This window comes from Amborella trichopoda, chromosome 10, assembly GCF_054954075.1.
Source record: "Amborella trichopoda isolate Santa Cruz 75 chromosome 10, AtrichopodaSantaCruz75HAP2 v2.0, whole genome shotgun sequence".
In the NCBI taxonomy this organism is placed as follows: domain Eukaryota; kingdom Viridiplantae; phylum Streptophyta; class Magnoliopsida; order Amborellales; family Amborellaceae; genus Amborella; species Amborella trichopoda.
In genome coordinates, this window is record NC_142345.1 from 1,891,134 (window position 1) to 1,908,798 (window position 17,665).

General features: G+C 36.6%; 2 protein-coding genes across 5 annotated transcripts; one reads left to right on the forward strand and one right to left on the reverse strand.

Annotated features, from left to right (window-relative positions):
- Positions 1 to 611: 611 nt before the first annotated feature.
- Positions 612 to 4,660, forward strand: LOC18427952 (microtubule-destabilizing protein 60). The gene is made up of 8 exons (XM_006836994.4): positions 612 to 1,951; positions 2,364 to 2,409; positions 2,485 to 2,574; positions 3,329 to 3,448; positions 3,707 to 3,805; positions 3,999 to 4,058; positions 4,162 to 4,256; positions 4,369 to 4,660. Exons 1-8 carry the CDS (start codon positions 984 to 986, stop codon positions 4,484 to 4,486), a joined length of 1,596 nt encoding a protein of 531 aa, XP_006837057.3. The 5' UTR covers positions 612 to 983; the 3' UTR covers positions 4,487 to 4,660.
- Positions 4,661 to 5,070: 410 nt separating this feature from the next.
- LOC18427951 (small ribosomal subunit protein eS19y) lies at positions 5,071 to 16,253 on the reverse strand. 4 transcript variants are annotated; one of them, XM_020663500.2, is made up of 6 exons: positions 16,102 to 16,253; positions 13,363 to 13,453; positions 12,517 to 12,700; positions 11,096 to 11,138; positions 5,453 to 5,510; positions 5,071 to 5,372 (listed from the first exon to the last, which is right to left on the reverse strand). In XM_020663500.2, the coding sequence occupies exons 1-5, from the start codon at positions 16,180 to 16,182 to the stop codon at positions 5,484 to 5,486; spliced, it is 426 nt and encodes a 141-aa protein (XP_020519159.1). In that variant the 5' UTR covers positions 16,183 to 16,253; the 3' UTR covers positions 5,071 to 5,372; positions 5,453 to 5,483. The 4 variants fall into 4 exon arrangements, with proteins under 4 accessions (XP_020519159.1, XP_011621085.1, XP_011621086.1 ...); XM_011622783.3 differs by lacking the exon at positions 5,453 to 5,510; XM_011622784.3 differs by lacking the exons at positions 5,071 to 5,372; positions 5,453 to 5,510 and adding an exon at positions 10,606 to 10,866.
- Between the last annotated feature and the right edge of the window lie 1,412 nt (positions 16,254 to 17,665).

Consider the following 17,665-nt stretch of genomic DNA (forward strand, 5'->3'; position numbering starts at 1 on the left):
GAATGTAACATCATCCACATGGAATGTAACATCAATCACATGATTATTTTAATATTATAACAAACAAATTTTAGATATTTATATATCAATATTTTTTAGTAATGGTATTTTTTCTCCTTAAAAAATGTGAACATCATCTACATGGAGTGTGACATCATCCAAGAGAAACATATTACATCCCATATAAATGATGTTACATCCTTCTTAATGGCCAAAAATATCATTACTAAAAAAAATATTGTATTACAAAATAAGGGTAAATGAGTGTCTAAATTTTGTTTAATACAGTCATAAAATGCTCTATAATCTAGACACCCTAGCATAATCCTCAATAAAATAAAATAAAATCTTTCAGTTCAAAGGGTCCAACTAAATTTTTAGAACCATAATGACTATATAGAGGTCCAAAAAAAAAAGGACGTGGGAGATAATTTCCCTAGACTCAACACAAACGGAGGGAAACGAGGCCAATTCTAGTGTTTATAAGGGCATAGTGGTCATTTTCTGTCTTCAGGGATTTTTTTGTCATTTCAAAAATATCAGGGTCTTATAGATAATGCGCAATGGGTAAAGAGGCATTTTTGTCTATCAAATACACATCATAATCAACGGCTATAAACCTATTAAAATTCAAAAAAGAAAAAAAAAAAAAAACCTATCACTAATCAAACTAGCCGTTGCGGAGCGCTCTGTTCTCGCTCTCTTCAACGTTCTTCCTCCATTTCTCCCTAATCAAGAGGAGCTTTCTCTCTCTCTCCTCCTTCCAAATCACTGTAAAACGTTTCTTTCTCTCTCTACCATTGTTCTGAGTTCTAATAGATACCTTTCAAAATCATCTTACTTCGTTCTCTACCTTCTTACAAGCACAGATCTCTTCTTTCTTGTTCATAAATCACTGGAATAGAGAGCTTTCTCTCTCTTCATTTCCTTTGATAACCTTCCCAAATCGTTTGTTCTCTCTCCACCATCTTAATCCCTCAATCATGATTTCATCAAAGAATCCTCTTGTTTCTCCACAACCATCAAGAACCAGCAAGAGGATCTCTGAAAATTTCGATCCGAATCTCTCTCCTGCAAAGAAGAATGGTGATTCTCAGTCCAAGAGACCAGAGACACCGGCAAGTACACGTTCCCGAAGCAAATCAAAGAGGGAAAGCACAAATAAACCAGATCGACCTAATGTCCGGAGAGTTAGAGAGAGAAAGTTTATCATTGCTAAGAAGCATTCAAAACCAGGCTCTTCGGCTGTAACATGTACATGCAGTCAAAAGAATGGGGATGGAAAATGCCTATGCATGGCTTACGAGAGTCTCCGTGCTTCTCAGGAGGAGTTCTTCAATGGCGAGAGCAAAAATTTCAAAGACAAAATTTGCTTGAATGAGGAAGGAGCTCAAAAACCAGAGGACATGGGGGGTTTTATTGACCATGAAAGACCTGAAACCCCATCAAAGTTTGGGGTTCTAGAGAGAGAAAATACCGGTGGTGCGGCTAAAATCGAACCCATAGAGCGAGGAAACGAAAATGGTGAATCTATGGAAGAACCAGAAGTCGGGTCTTCTAATCAAAGAAACATAACAGTGGAGATAGTCGAAGATGGGAATTCGAACCTGGGTTCTCCTACCCCAAAGAAACTGAGGAGGCAGTTGCTTGAGGAAGCCATGAACAATATACCACAGCCAGGGTCCGGGAGGGTTATGCATTTGGTTAAGGCCTTTGAGAGGTTGCTCTCAATTCCACGAGAAGAGAGAGGAATGGAGAAAAACGATGGATGGGAAGAGGGTCTGAAAGTCAAGAACTGGGCATTACCAGGCTTGCAACCACCAGTTGCTGAGCCCACATTTAATTCTCACTCTTCATTTGCTCTCTCATCTTCATGTTCTTCTTCTGAGGTTTCCAGTTCAAAAGTCTCAGATGGGGACCTTCGTTCTTCAATTGCAAGCAGTGATTGCAGGTTAGTCTCTATGCATGGACCTCTTTTTATCATTTACAATTTACATTTTTTTGCCTATAAAATTGTTGTTTTAGTAGAATTGAAATTTGAATTCCATTTTATAAGCTCTTTTTTTACTTTTTTTCTTTTTTTCTTTTTTTTAAGGCTCTGATGGTCGTGAGCCATTCGATGATCAAATTTAATTGCCTTTTCCTGTGCTTTTTTGTTTTTTTCCTCTATTTCTGAGATGCTTGTCTGATTGGTGCGATCATGGGTTCATTAAATTGATGCTTTCATGCTTAGTGGTAATTGATATCATATTTGGTTTAAATTGCTGTTTCAAATAATTTTTGGCTTACTCTGGTTTCTTCTTTTGATCTATGGAAATAATCCTCTCCATTTAATTCATTGAATTTCTTTTGTTGGGCTGAAGTTGGGGGAGCAGGACGTCAGGTGGAGGGCGAAGGAGTCGCAAAAATGTAAAAATCTCTTTCTCTCTCTCTCTCTCTCTCTCTCTCTCTCTAAAATGTTACTTTTGGGTGTAATTTTTTCAGAGCATGGAATCAATAGGAAGAGGAGTGGGGCAGTGCTGGAAAAAGCAGCTGAAAGTCACAAGCCAACAACCATTCAAACTAAGAACAGAGGTACATATCAGAAATACTGAGTTAACATTTGAAGGAAAAGAAAGAAAAAGAAAAACCAACCAAGTGCTTCGATTATTTTGAAAATGCAGTGTTTCTTTTTCTCTTTAAGACTTTAACAGTACATAAAACATTTAATTGAAAGTCATAGTTTTTCATTTATTTCTCTCACTCCTGCATTATTCGATGATTTGTTTCTCTATCTGCTTGGCGTAGAGGGAGAATGGAAGAAATCAGTAGCTTTGATATGACAAACAGAATTTTGTTTTCGAAAATTTGGTTGCATCTACTATTTCTAACGATGTTGATACATGGAATTGTTCCATGGAAATTTTTTTAAAGTTTTCCATGTCTTTCTCTTCTGAATTCGCAATATGTGTTTCTCTCACCTGTGCAAGGAGGAAGCGTCAATCAAAATCAGTGGGTTATATGAGAAAACCGTTTTTGCTTCCTTTTTTTCCTAGAAAAATGGTAGCTCTGTTTTCCCATTGTTAACATGATAACATGTGATAGCTTGTGGAAATCCTTGGTTTTCCATCTGTCTCTATCTTTCTGCAATTCTAAAGTTTATATAATTCTGGTCACGCATTTCTCTCTCGAGTAAATATTGAGAGTAAAGCAAATCAGTGAGTGGCTTTTTGAAAATGAGTTGTTCTGTTTCTATCTGTTAATGATGGATACATGCTTTATGGAAACTCATAGTTTTCTATTCGTTTCTTTCCCTCAATTACTAAACTAAAGAATTCTCTCACTTCAGCAAAGGGGAAGAGTTAAAAAAGAAGAATTTGTGAAGAAAGTAGAGGAAATGTTCTCAGAGGAGGAGAGACTTCGAATCCCGGTTGCCCAAGGCCTTCCATGGACAACAGATGAACCAGAGGTGAATGGCCCCAAATTTTTTTATTTTTTCCATTTTTTTTGTAAAGATTGTATAACTTATAGAAACATATGGGGTTGGCTCAAATATGACCATGACTCAATTTTTATTAATATATTTTTTTGCTTTTATAATCTCAATGTAGGTGGAAGATCCCAAATTTAAATTTTTTCATTTTTTTTTCTTAGAGTATTTGGGATAGTTTCAAATAATAACCATGATACAGTTATCACTAATATTTTTTTATATATATAATCTCAGTGTTTAGTAAAGCCTCCAGTGAAGGAGAGCACAAGACCCATTGATTTAAAGCTTCATAGTGATATTCGAGCGGTTGAACGAGCAGAGTTTGATCAAGCTGTAAGAACCCTTTCTTTTTTTCTTTTTTTGTTATTTGTAAGAAAGAAATGATCTTTGTTGTATGATGTTAATGAAAGTGTCTAGAAATTATCTTTTCTGTATGATGTTAATGAAAATGTCTACGAGTTCTTTTCACTTTTCTGTACAAGTATGAAGTTATTGAATCAATATTAAGAACTATGACAATGTACAGATTCAAGAGAAGCTCAGCTTTATTGAGCAATACCGACAGGAGGAGGAGAGGCGCCAGAAGGTGAAGTGATTGAACATGAATCTCTCTCTCTCTCTCTCTCTCTCTCTCTCTCTCTCTGAGTTTATCTTTTTATAAAATAATGGGGAGATTAATGGAATGGCAGTTAGCTGAGGAAGAAGAGCTTAGAAGACTGAGGAAGGAACTGGTCCCACGAGCTCAACCGATGCCATATTTTGACCGACCTTTCATCCCAAAGAGGTGAGAGAAACTGTGTTAGCTGCTCTCTCTCTCTCTCTCTCTCTCTCTCTCTCTCTCCACATGTTCCTGATATCTTGCCATTGGAACTTGGTTACATTTGTGTCATATGCAGGGGTTTGAAACACCCAACCATTCCCAAAGAGCCAAAATTCCACATTCCTCACCATAAGAAGATCAAATGCATGTCATGGAATGACATCAACATCTACCAGCATCAGAACCAGCATTGAACCAAAGAGATGATGTTGCTTCAGCTGAAGATTATTTTTACTCCTTACTCTGTTTCCTCAGTGTTATTTTTTAGCTTGGATGCTAAGCAATTTATCTGCATTGTTTTGAAAGACTGTTTCAGTCTTTTCAGATATATATAATAAATAATCATAATCTTGGTATTTCCCACGAAAGTTGTTTTCTTAGCGCCCCCCCCACCTCCCCCCCGTTCTCTCTCTCTCTCTCTCTCTCTCTCTCTCTCTCTCTCTCTCTCTCTCTCTCTCTCTCTCTGAGTCAGTTCAAACACAGGTATTCCCATTTAATATGAGAGTTCTTAAGTCATAGTAACAAGTTATTTGATTTAAGTGCACAAGCTCCTGAGGTTTTTCTGAGCAACCCCCATTTGATATGAGAGTTCTCGAGTACCATTTGATATGAAGTTCTCAAGTCATAGTAATAACCGCATATTCCAGAGATGACATGTGAATGAACATAGCAGTTTGGCATTTGTTAGAGATTGCCAAGTCCTTGCTATACTGAATACTGAATCTTGACATCTTTCTTGTTGTGAAACGTAAAACCAAACTCAATTTTCAAATAAAGCTGAAAGAGAACAATATAGCTAATGAATTATGAAGAACTAGAGAATAACATCTGTTCTCGAAGGTGAAACCATCGCCTTGAAAACCAAACTCAATTTTCAAATAGAGCCGAGATAGAATAATCTAGCAAGAAAGAAAAAGCCCTGAAGAACTAAAGAATAACATATGTTCTCCAAGGTCAATGTGAATTCACCTTCTATCAAAGTGGTCCACTGAACAGTCAGACTCATAACCAGTGGAAGAACTGTTACAAGCAACCTGAAGAATCCATGAGCTCCTACATTGCAAATGAGACCCTGAATACCTGAATCATCCAAAAAAACAACATCAAATTAGGTTCAAATATCCCCATGTGTATAGCTTGCACCACTGTAGAGGTCTTACCCTGAATGAAATCATCTTACACTCTTGAATCTTAATTAGGAAGGTAATGGACATGGACCTGCGATTTCACAATTCCTTGAGGATAAATAGTAGTACAGTTTTACTAAGCCAAAAGAACAGCATTGTGAGTTTGTGACTTGTAAAAGGCAGTTTGTTCCTTAAAAAAGATTACTCCCATTTCCCCTTAGCTAATTTCTGATTACTTGTGATTTCTTGATACTTTGAGGAGAAAGGGTAGTGTTGTGTTTACTTAATACAAGGAAGAATAATAACGTGTTTTGTAAATGAAAGTCGTCCATTTCCTGACAGCAAAAATGGTTAGAAAGAAGAATGCAGCCACCGAGAAAGACGAATTATCCTTCCCATTTTTTTGCAATGGAAGAGAAATTACTGACCCTAGGTTTGCAGTTTCTTATTGCCTTCAAGTGGTTCACAAATTTGACGAGTGAAGTAGTTGAATCAAAGTTAGGGCCGAGGTTTGCTAGGAGAAAGTAGTCGTTAGAGGCCATCACCAAATAAGTGGCAGTCAAAATCTTTGGGATGAAACAATGCTTTTGGGAGCACCCCTTAACTCCCTAAAAAAGATTATGTTTTTTTCATAATTAGCACACATGGACACACACATGCAATTTCTCGATACATTGAGGAAAAAGAGGAGTATTGTGTTGCTTAACCAAAAGAACAGTCTTTAAAAAGTGGCCTATTCCTTGAAAAAGACCACAATCATATCTTAGTTACGAACATATGGGCATGCACCTTTGTTTCTCAATATGAGGAGAAAGAATAGTATTGTGTTTGCTAAGCCGATAGAAAAGTGGTATTGTGTTTTGTAAAAGATAGCATGTTCCTTGAAAGAGGTTACACGTATATCTTAATTAGGGAAAAATGGGCATGCACTTATAATTTCTTGTTACTTTGAGGAGCAAGAGTAGTTAGAAGACAAAAAAAGGTTATACATGTATCTTAATTAGGAACATATGGACATGCACCATCAATTCTTGATAGTTCGAGGATAAATAGTGGTACTGTTCTCTCTCAGCCAAAACAGAGTATTGTCTCTTGTAAAAGATACCCCGGTCCACGAGAAAAGTTTCCCCTATATCTTAATTAGGAACATATGGACCTGCACCTGAGATATCTCGATTCTATAAGGAGAAAGGGTAGTATTATGTTTACCTAGACAAAAGCAGAGAAGTATTGTGTTTACCTACACAAAAGCAAAGGAGTATTGTATTTTGCAAAAGAAAGCTTGTTCCTCAAAACGTTTGGACTTAGATGAATCTAAGCATAACTATCTCCAAAAATTGCCCAATACTTATCCTAGTTAAACCAAGGTGAGCCACATATGCTTTATCATGAAATAATACCATGGGCAATTCCACTAGCTATTGGGAGAAGATTTGGAGGACTGAGTCAATTGGACTAATGAAAATAGTTACTAGTTGAAGCCCCCAAACATCTAGAATTGGCATTCATGCCAGGTTCTAGAGACTCACTACCAGGTGATTCATGCCTAGAAGCTTGAACCAAAGATAGAGACAGAGATCCTTTGATAAAATATAGAATGTTCTCATTCACTCTAGGCTGATGTCAGTGTTAAAAAAAACTTAAACTCAGTGGTGAACTCAACCATTGCCAAAACAGAGTTGAACAGTCAAATCCAAAAGACATGGTGAGTTTTTCAAACTTATTGGGTGAACAACATAAAGATAAACATGACTCAATATTTTTATAATGAGGTTGAACCCAGCCTGGTACCATGTCATACCACTATCCTTCCACATTAGGAAACAATTTTATTAGTTTATATCACAAAATAACAATGAAGTTTTTATACGACCCAAAACAAAGGGACATCCCAAGATTTTTCATTTATAAAATCACACACTTAATGAGTCAAGTTGACTCTGACATTTTTTTCCCATTTGGAGTGACTTTTGTAAACTGGCTAATGTGATTTTTAAGAGTAGGATAGCGCATGTTTATCTATTTAAGCGTTCCCTGTATAACAAGGAAAACATCATAATCTTGACTCATCAAAATTAGATTTACTTGATTTATAATATACCAATTCAACATAAAGGAATTTGACTCATTCACCAATCTGAATTGGCATAAAAAAAGAATCAGTTCAATCTCTTCCCGATTCCTCCATATACAGGTTCTGCAAAATTATTTTTGAATCAATCAAACAATTTCTATCATTGCTGAATATACTGGCTTAGTCTAATAGAGAGGTGGGTGTTTCATAGCAATGTGTGAGCTTCACTTTTTCTTGTTTTTGTCAGAAAAAAAGCCCCCCCCCCCCCCCCCCCTTGAAGGAATTCAATACTGATCTTTTGGTAGCTTTAATTGCTTGTCTTAGGAAGAAATCAATCTGTGTGGCACCTAACAACAGGGATGGGATAAATATAACCAGATATCTTTCTTTCCCTCCCCCTTGTTTGCAATTTAAAGTACTCAAAACTAAGGAATGTCACGTGTAATCTTTCACTTATGGACTGCTTTTTGCAAAACCTTGAAGAAAATTTAACTTTTGTTGAAGATTATCATATTGTACATTGGAATATGGCTCTTGATAGAGAAGAATGGAGGAACATGATTCATATAGCCGGTCCCAAATAATTGGGATAAGGCTTGGATGACAATGATAATGATCTTGTACATTGAAATATATATGTACATAACCATCAGTTGTGGTTGTTAATAGTTTTGTTGGGAACCTTAAAAGGAAATTTTTTCATGAGGGGAATGTTCCTTCATATAAAATTTATGGACATATAACAGCCTCATTTTGGTTTGGGAATGTACACTACCTTGTAAATGGTATACTACTCGTTCTTTCTAACACATTTAAGCAATATCAACTTTTACAAAACTAAACTCCTATTTATTCTCCCAGAGTAATATAGATATCAAAAGAAAGCAAGATGTTTAACTTCAGTTGATGTCATCCTTAAATTTCACTTGAGATCACACTCTTTTTTTAAGAAGCCAGTTGGAAAAGATATCAAATAATGTACCAAGAAGACTTGGTGGTGCAAACTACTCATGGGAAGTTAAAAGCTTAGTTTCAGTACTGTCTTTGTGAGTGACTTGATCCCTCATCGAAGATGGATCGTTTTGCTCAGTGTTTAAAAACCCCTATTCGAGCTTTGAGTGTCAATGATCCCAAGCCCAAGTCAATGGACCCAGCACCCTGCTAGGCCCAATTTCTAGTGGGTCCAAGATTGAGTCAGCAGCTTTTTAATCACTAATGTTGTTTCTAAATGCAAGTGTGACTGATCCCATCAAGGGAAAGCCAAGGTCATTCTGACTAGTCTACAGATATGGAATATAGTGATTCCTTAGAAAATTATTTAGGAAATTAACTTTTCAATGCTATTACTCTATTTTAACTTCAATATAAACTTGGTGCCATTTTTGTTGTTTGCTTGAGTTGCTTTGGTAACTTAAACCCTGTTTGAGAGTGTTCAATTTGATCTACTTCTAGGCTTATCAAACAATTGAAATCTTGATCAATTAACAATGTTTTTCCATTAAGCAAGGAACTCTACTGATGTTCTGGCACTTAGAGACATTGTTGTGAGAATTGGGATAGCCATTTTAAACCGATTAAGGTTTGCCAACCAAAACCAGCGCAACCATCAGTTGGAGCATATTCATAAAACAATAATATTGAATCTATTGATAGTTGAAAAAATATGAAATAATAACAAAAACGAGTACGTCCTGCCTTATTTAACTAGTGTCAGGTGAAAAGTGACGAGTTCAACTAGCCAAAATTGTTTATACTTTCTATTTTGAACAATTTCGACCTTGCCCAATTTTTCGCCTTTGGTAAGGCACACAAGTATTGCCAATGTGTTGGTCCAATGTTGATAGCTGCGCTTACTCTCTACTTGGAGGCATACAAGAAATACTTTAGGGTTTTATGAAGCGGTTGAAGTTTCTTTGAGGCCCAAGCTTTATGAGAACAAAATAAAGCCTCATCTCAAATACTTGCCCAAAAAGCACTTTTAGCAACAGAAATCTTCATGACAAAATCAATTTTCAACACCAAAAAAAATTTGAAACTCGATCTTGTGGATACATGAACACATATTTTCAAGAGAAAATAGACGGTCCAGATAATTTATTACAATATATACTATTTATAGAGTTGAACTCTTAATTCTTTTTCATAACTGTAATGTTCAAGTATATAAACGTTTTCCAATGCTTGAATTGCAATTTTTGATAGGGCTACAGCCCTATCAAACCATTTGCCTTATGAAGTACAATTCTTGAATTTGCCTTATGAAGTACAATTCTTGAAAAGATAGTTTGTCTTACATTGTAGACATGGATAGGCGGGAAACTTATTTCAAAAAATTGATTATATGCTTCCAAAGGAACTCCCTAGGGCAAAACCTAAGGAAGGAGAAGTTAACTTTTGGAAACCCAACCATTAAGGATGCAGCCAACTCAACCCGATGACTGATAAAGGATAAAGGAAAAAGTTTATATAAGGATGCTACCTCGGATGCTTCTCAAAAATCCATCGAATAAGGTAGTTTTAATGTTGAAAAACCCTTTGATTGATCATCTTAACATCGAGATGTATGACTACTAAAAATAAATAAAAAATTAACTCTCACAAATAATACATTTTACAATATATTATCTATACCGTCCAATTTCAAAAATTTTAAATGTTTACAGATTTACTTGATTTTAACTATTTTTTAAATATAAAATTTTATAATTAGATATAAAAATAGATTTTGAAATAATCCTAAAAACATTTTACATCAAAATTATATACCATGATAAATTTTGAAAGTGTGCCGCCCAGCGATTTTTAAAACACTTACAGAGTGAGAGAAGCTATGGATTAGTAAGAGGGAGGGAGAATAGCTAACGATTAGACAGAAGAGCAGGGGCAGGGGCAGGGGCAGGGGCAGGGGCAGGGGCAGGGGCAGGGGCAGGGGCAGGGGCAGGGGCAGGGGCAGGGGCAGGGGCAGGGGTAGGGGTAGGGGCAGGGGTAGGGGTAGGGGCAGGGGCAGACAGACAAACAAGTGGGTAAGGCATGAGAGAAACAAGGAAGAGAGCACTTGCAATACTTCATAAAATAAGCAATCCAGATGAACGGTAAACAGTAAATAACAGTGTTTAAAAAATCAAAACTCATCGCAAGCATTCAATTCCAATTGTTCGAGTCTGAAACAGCCAGTCCCTGTGTCCATCCAGGCCACAGTTGCAGAGAACTTTCTCAAAAGAATCTAAAAACCAGGGAGAGCAGAGGAATTATGTGGATTTTACATATGGAATTGCCAACACCCTGGTTCCAATCCGGCTCAGCCATTTCCAAGTCGGACAGCATGGTGAACAGCAGTGTTTAACATTTGACAGAATCATCAATATACCAGAATCTGCGCTTTTTCACATAAGCATTCACAAAAAAAAATTACTAAATCCAAAAACTGATCCAATAGCACATAAGCAAAGACAGTAAACTAAAACTTTTTAAATCTCTCCAAGGTCTCTGTTTTCTTAGTTTTGAAAAAATCCTACAAAATTCAGTTGGAACTCCAAACATAAGAGAACAAACAAAAAGTCGCTGCTAATTCAAGGAGCGACAACCGCAATCCTCCCTGCTACCTGATCAAGATCCCTTTGGCCACTTGAGGTGATCCTCCTTCCACTGTACATAAATCAAAACACCAGTTTCAAAACATGACCGGACATAAAACGGATCGAAGCAGTTCTCTCTCACACACACACATAAATATCTAAGTCACTAAACAGCAACCAAAACACTAGTTTAAAGCATTACTCATTGGAATATAAAATCGCAGGCATCTCTCGATTCTGTTCTTATCACTAATCCCTACTTATTTCGAACAAACTGGCCTCTTTCTCTCCGAAGTGCACCAGGGATATAAAACCAGAAAAAATCGAACTCCTAGGCGAAAATTTGAAAAGGTTTAATGTGGGTGTTTTTTTTTGGGAGGGGGGGGGGGGGGGGGGGGTTGTTTGGAAGAGAGAGAAAGAGAGAGAAGGGGAAAGAGGGCCAGTAAAGCAAATTTTCTTGGGTATAATTTGCCCACAGAAAAAAAAAATAAAAAAAAGGAATCCGAGATTTTTCTATTTGCGTATTTGCCGCTGAATAAGAAGCTATTGCTTTCCCCAGTTGAGAAGAAATCATCTTTGTGAAGAAAAAAAAGGGTTACTTTGTTGGTTTTGGATTTTCTAAAAGTGGTACTCTAACTCAGAGAGAGAGAGAGAGAGTATCAATTTCACTGTGATTTTTCTCGGACATTGTAATGACAAGTGACGGCACACCTAACTATCAAATTCACATCTGACAGTTAAGAAGGATAGGTAACTTGTATCAAAAGCAAAGCTGCAAAATTCTAATGGTATGCAACCCTTTTGTTTCTCGGTAGTTCAGCAGTGGCAGTGGTTTTAGAACTTGGAATGCAAATCTGATGCATTTTTGCCATTTCCGTGAAAACATAGAAAAATTTTAGCCATCTTAGAGAGAGGGGGAGAGACAGAGAGAGAGAGAGAGCATCAATTAGACTGTGATTCTAATAATCTCAGGGATGTATTCTGAGATCAATTTGATTATTCACCCAAAAAATATCAATTTGAATGAGGTAGTTTATTTTGGGTAGTTTAGCAATGATATTCCATATTTGATAGGTATGCTTTGCCAGTTCCATGAAAAAGAGCACACCGCTAGCAAGCGCATCAACTTGATTGTAATTCTAGACCTTAAAGTGTGATACTAACATCAATTTGACTGAGGTATCTAGTTTTTTGGCATTTCACCAGTGATATTCAAACTTGGAATCCAAAAAAATGGGGTATTATATCCAGCTCCATGTAAAACATCACACCATCCCAGAAAGAGAGCATCAATTTTTATGTGATCCTAAGCTCACTGATAAGCGATGCAATGTCCGCAAAAATCAGATGAACATGGCATCTACCCCAACAGAAGAAAAATTCAAATCAGTAAAGAACAAGAAAAATTCAAATCAGTCAAGAAAAAGAAAAGTACTTAGTACTCTTACCCCTTGGGATCAAACTCGATAATCTTCACCTTCTCCAACTGTTGGAGAATGTGACGAGCCACAGCTCCACTGCTCTTGCAAAAGTGGGGAGGGCAGCTTCCGTTCCTCTTGCGGCCACCATAGATCTTCTGAAAGCCCCCCACGCCAATACCTTGCCTAAGGTAAATTTTCCTGGCCATAGATGCTGCAATCAAGCAAAATAAAAACCATTACAAAGATAAAGGGATAGACAGATTACTTCTTCTTTTTTTTAGAATGAAAAGGGATAGATAGATTTTGCGACCATTTTGTATTTGACAAAAATGAATATGTAGGTTTCAGGCCATGAGTTTTTGTCATTTTAGCCATCCGTGGTGAATGCGAGAGAGAAAAAGAGAGAGAGAGAGAGAGAGAGAGAGAGAGAGAGAGAGAGAGAGAGAGAGATTAGGATATCCTCACAAAAAAGTCATTCTCCAACTCAATCTGTTAGCTCCACAGCCACATTTTTCTTTGTGGTTGTGTGTGAATGAGAAAGTGAGTGTGACAGAGAGAAAGTGAGACAAAACAAGTTATTTTCACAGAACTGTCCGACGATTCTTTTTTAAGGGAAAAAATCCCAACATTTTTCAAAGCAAAGACATCAAGAATTTTGTATCTCCATATGAATACATTGGTTCCCAGACCCATTTGAGAGAGAGATAGAAGGGGGGGGGGGGGGGGGGGGGGGGGGGGGAAGGGAAGCAAGGCATGTTCTTGGAACATAAAGGATTGGCAAAAATTATTATCAACAACAATAGAAACAAACAGGTGCTTTCGTTCGATAACTCCAGGACAAACGCAAAGAAAAGAGTAAATTAAGACACGTACCAGCCCTGATGAAGTACCAATCAGGGTCATACGGAGCGAGCTCCTTGAATGTGCCAGTCTTCACTAGATCTACCCATTTAGGAAGCTCAATCTAAAACACAAGAATTGCATAGCATAATTAATTATAATCTTCAAGACGGAGTGTATATGTTCGAGAGAGAGAGAGCAAATAGTCTCTTATTATATCTTGAAAATCCAACATAAACAGACCTAGTGACTAGCAATCACAACATCAAATTCATCAATACCAAAAGGCAAAAAATTTAACTCATATGTAGGATTGGAGGAGAATAGGACAAACACATCAAAGAATTATTATTTATTAAAGCATTAAAAAGGAAAGGTTTTTGGTACTTCCGAGGGTAACCTAACTGGAAAAGATAAGAACCCGGCTCTGCGGCAATCATGAGTCATATCTCTCCATCACAAAGCCCCGTTTCTATAAAGGATGGCAAAGCAAGATTAACTATATCAAAGAACATTCAATTGCATTCCAACCAAGTGGAAAGATACACAAATGTTGTCTAACAACTAAAGGACCAAATTTGATCAGCTAGCTTGGGTTTCATGTCCAGAAAAAGAACATGTTATCTGCGAACTGAAATTGCTAGACTGTGAGGTCCTAGTTTAAACCACAAAGCTCTCCATTAGGCCTAATTATCACACCAAAGAAATATGACTAGAGGCTTCTGAGATGCAAGTGATCAATAATTGATGAAGGCCTTTGCTCTGATTTAGGACAGGAATCTCCCAGGTATACTAATGACAAAACACAAGAGCCCTAATAAATCCCCTATAAAATGATGAAGTGGTATTCTCTATGCCCCAATAGCTCTGAGTTAAGCATTGCTCTCCTAACTCACTACTGAGAAAAGCTCCAGCCACCAGCCACTACATGTTGCGAAAGAAAAACTATTCTGGTAACCCTGTTCTAGCCATCTCACCTTGGAGCTTATGCATCAGTAGATCTCTTTATCTCTATTGTGTCCTAATAATCATTCCTCAATTTTAAAGCCTACCCTGCTGTCTCATGAAAATCAAATATATCTCCTAGGTATTTCTATCTTTCCCAACCCCCGTAAAAAAGGTCGCCAAAAGACTTCTTTTGACAAACTTTCATTTTCTTAACTAGTGTAAACTTCTATAACACACCATGTCTCTTTTTTTTTTTGATGTTGTTAACTGTTGTATTGAAAGAAGGGAATTTCTATAACACACAAATGTTGAAGTCCTAAGTCCTACAAAACTTTTAACCTTACATTTGTTTCATAGCCGAAGCAACAAATATTGGCCCAGAGACATTTATTACACCCCTGAATCATGTGCAGAACATCTTCCCACCACCAAAGAACAAGACCGTCATTAAAGGTTGACCAATCCCATTCCTTAAGTTTCCTCTTTAGCCATTCTGACTGCACCATTACTACTAAACTAATCTAAACCCAGCTCACCCTTCCTGTCCACATCCACGCTACAATATCCACCAGCAAGTCCTTTCTTCAGGATAATGACTGCTTCCATTAATTGTATAATTTACGTAAAAAGTTGTGTTTCTCATACACAAAATTTACAGTGCAACAAATTTGATGTTGCAAACAAAATTGTCAGACAGTAATTAATCAAAAAGGATTCATGTTCTCATGGTTCCTTCCATTGAGTGCTTCTCCAAAAGCAATAATTTCCATCATGGCCTCACTGAGACCCTGATCAAACTGCTGCACCCTTCAAATGAAAAAACCAAACGGTTAAAAAAACCACAGAAGAGGTACGAAATCCGTAGAATCATAAAATCAGTCCATTTTCCTTGACAACTAATTTATTCCCTTCAATAAAAACAAGTTAAAAAAGACCATTTAATGAAGTTACAAGGAAGCAACATATAATTAAATGTACAATAAACACCACATGTACGAAAAACATAAGTCCATTTGAAATTTGAGACACTAAAAGTGGGGAAAGTCGCCAATAAAACATTTGATTATATTATGGAGTAGTCATTGAAATTAAGATTGTAAGGAAGTAAGAAACATAAGATGTTGCACTGGCAAACGCATTACATGCTAAACAAGAAAGACAGAAATCTAACTCAAGCAACTAAGGTCAAAGTATTGAAATAAAATACTGGATTGCAACAGCATTATCCTCAAATACTAAATAACAGACACAAATCACACCCTCTATGTTGTATCTTTAAACAATGGTCTACCTAAATATTGACCATTGCTTCTGTATCTATTACAACCATGACAACATCATCTTCGTATGATTATTAATCTTTTCCCAGTATGATTTCCATGATCGAATGGAATAATATGGGTCCAAGCTAAGGAACTCAAGCCCTGATTTTTTACAATAATTTCATGGTTTCCCAATAGAAAATAATGCCCTACTTAGCATAGATGAAACATAGGGTTTCAGCACAAATAGCGCACCAGATAACGCATGAATCTACAATCAAGCGGCACTAAAATCAACCTCGAGTTTCAAACATCTGAACAGCGTAAAATAGACCTTTAAAACCAATGTCCAGTCCCACGATTTTACAGGAGTCCAGAGAGCTGAATAAATAAAATTAAGGACATCAACTGCGATTGCCATAGTTTTTCAGTGATTGCCAAAAGTTAGCGATGAATCAATAAAGCAAAACGAAGATGGGGATAGAAAAAACCAATAAATCAGTGGAGAGAGAGCATTGGTGAACTGAGAGAAACAATAACCAAAGTAAAATTAGGGCTAAACCTTTCCGGATCTCTTGAGATGGGCAGAGTAAGACTTCACAAACTCGTGAGGCGAAACATCCTTCACAGTTCTTCCCACCATGGCTGCTGATGAAAGCTGCTAGGGTTTCACAGAGATAATCAGGCTCTCTGACTTCTCCCTTCTAGGGTTTCAGTATCAGGAACGTTTTTTCATGCATATAAGGACGGGAGATGATCTTGCCCCAGACAAGTTTGAAACAAAGTTCGTCTAGATGAATGGTGGATGATGGAACGAAGTATACAACACCATACACCCATGGACTGGACAACAGTTGTAGTACTCAGCATTATACTCGTATTAGAGTGGAGAATATTCTACTCCGGTAGTAGTACTAGAATATCTAATTATTCCCTAAGCTAAAACTCCACCTATAATTAATTTTAGGGTTCCGAATTTGGGCAAGCTTTCTATGCTTCCCGTACAACATAAAACTTGCACGCTTCTCCTTATCAAACCGTCCATTCTGAATGGACAGTTAAGATGGCCCCAATCACAATGTCACATCTCTATATTATTTTAATTTTAATTTTTTTCTACAAATTATAGTGACATCAAATTTTGTACATCCAATCCTCTCATGAACTCACAATTGTTAAAAGTATAAAAAAATATTCTCAATAAAATAAAATGATCAAAATACGCATGAAATTTCTAAAGGATATTTTTATCAAAATTTTATTTTTAATATTGTTTTTAGGTGCACCTCAATGAGAATACGTCACTCATCAAATTTCATATTCATACAATTTGTATAAATAACTAAAAAACTAAATATAAAATCCTTTGAGGTATCGGATCTTGATTAAACAGTGATTAACTCACTTGATCAAAATTGGATGGCTGGATGGCAGGGGAAGCATATATCTTTTATTCTATAGGGAAGGTATAGAAACCTTTCCCTCAAAAATTTTGGGATGTAACCTCCCATAGATTACTAAATAAAATAATAATAATAAGTGTACCCTGCGCATACACTTGAAAAATAATAATGTCTCAAGATTGGTTAGAGGTCATCCAATTTTTAGATGGTGAGATCTAAGCGCTAGAAACTCAATCTTAACTAGAGGTATACGAGGATTAGCTAAATCCACTGATTTTTTTTATCAACGGATAATTGATGGAGTCAAAATACATTTATGATATGAAATAATGAGTTGCTTAAAACTTATTTTTAAAATTGGGACAATCAGTTATGAAGGGTTTGATTCTTTCTAGAACTACGAACGATTGAATTGGATTCCCAATGCGAAGAAACCTGCAGTGCGTGCTAGCTGCGAAGAAATGTAGTGTGCGCTAGCTTTTCCTCCTGACTATGCCTTATGACTGAGGAAGTAAAAAATAAACTATCTTCTTGAGGGGTATAGTATACGTGTTATTTTCTCTTAACAAAAGCCACAAAATTTGTGCATTGAGATTGGAAGAAACAATTTTGAGATACCCCTCTTCTCTCTCTTTCTCTTTCTTTCTCTCTCTCATGTTGTCTTAATCTTAGTGAAAGACATGTGATTTTATAATAAAGATAATTCATTCAGGGGAAAGCATG

Coding starts and splice junctions, on each gene's coding strand:
- LOC18427952 (XM_006836994.4), top strand. CDS start 984: ATGATTTCATCAAAGAATCCTCTTGTTTCTCCACAACCATCAAGAACC. Junction 2,410..2,484: donor GGCGAAGGAGTCGCAAAAAT/GTAAAAATCTCT, acceptor TAATTTTTTCAG/AGCATGGAATCAATAGGAAG. Junction 3,449..3,706: donor GGACAACAGATGAACCAGAG/GTGAATGGCCCC, acceptor ATATAATCTCAG/TGTTTAGTAAAGCCTCCAGT.
- LOC18427951 (XM_011622782.3), bottom strand. CDS start 16,182: ATGGTGGGAAGAACTGTGAAGGATGTTTCGCCTCACGAGTTTGTGAAG. Junction 13,454..16,101: donor ATCTCAAGAGATCCGGAAAG/GTTTAGCCCTAA, acceptor CTTGTGTTTTAG/ATTGAGCTTCCTAAATGGGT. Junction 11,139..12,516: donor ATCGAGTTTGATCCCAAGGG/GTAAGAGTACTA, acceptor ATTTATGTACAG/TGGAAGGAGGATCACCTCAA.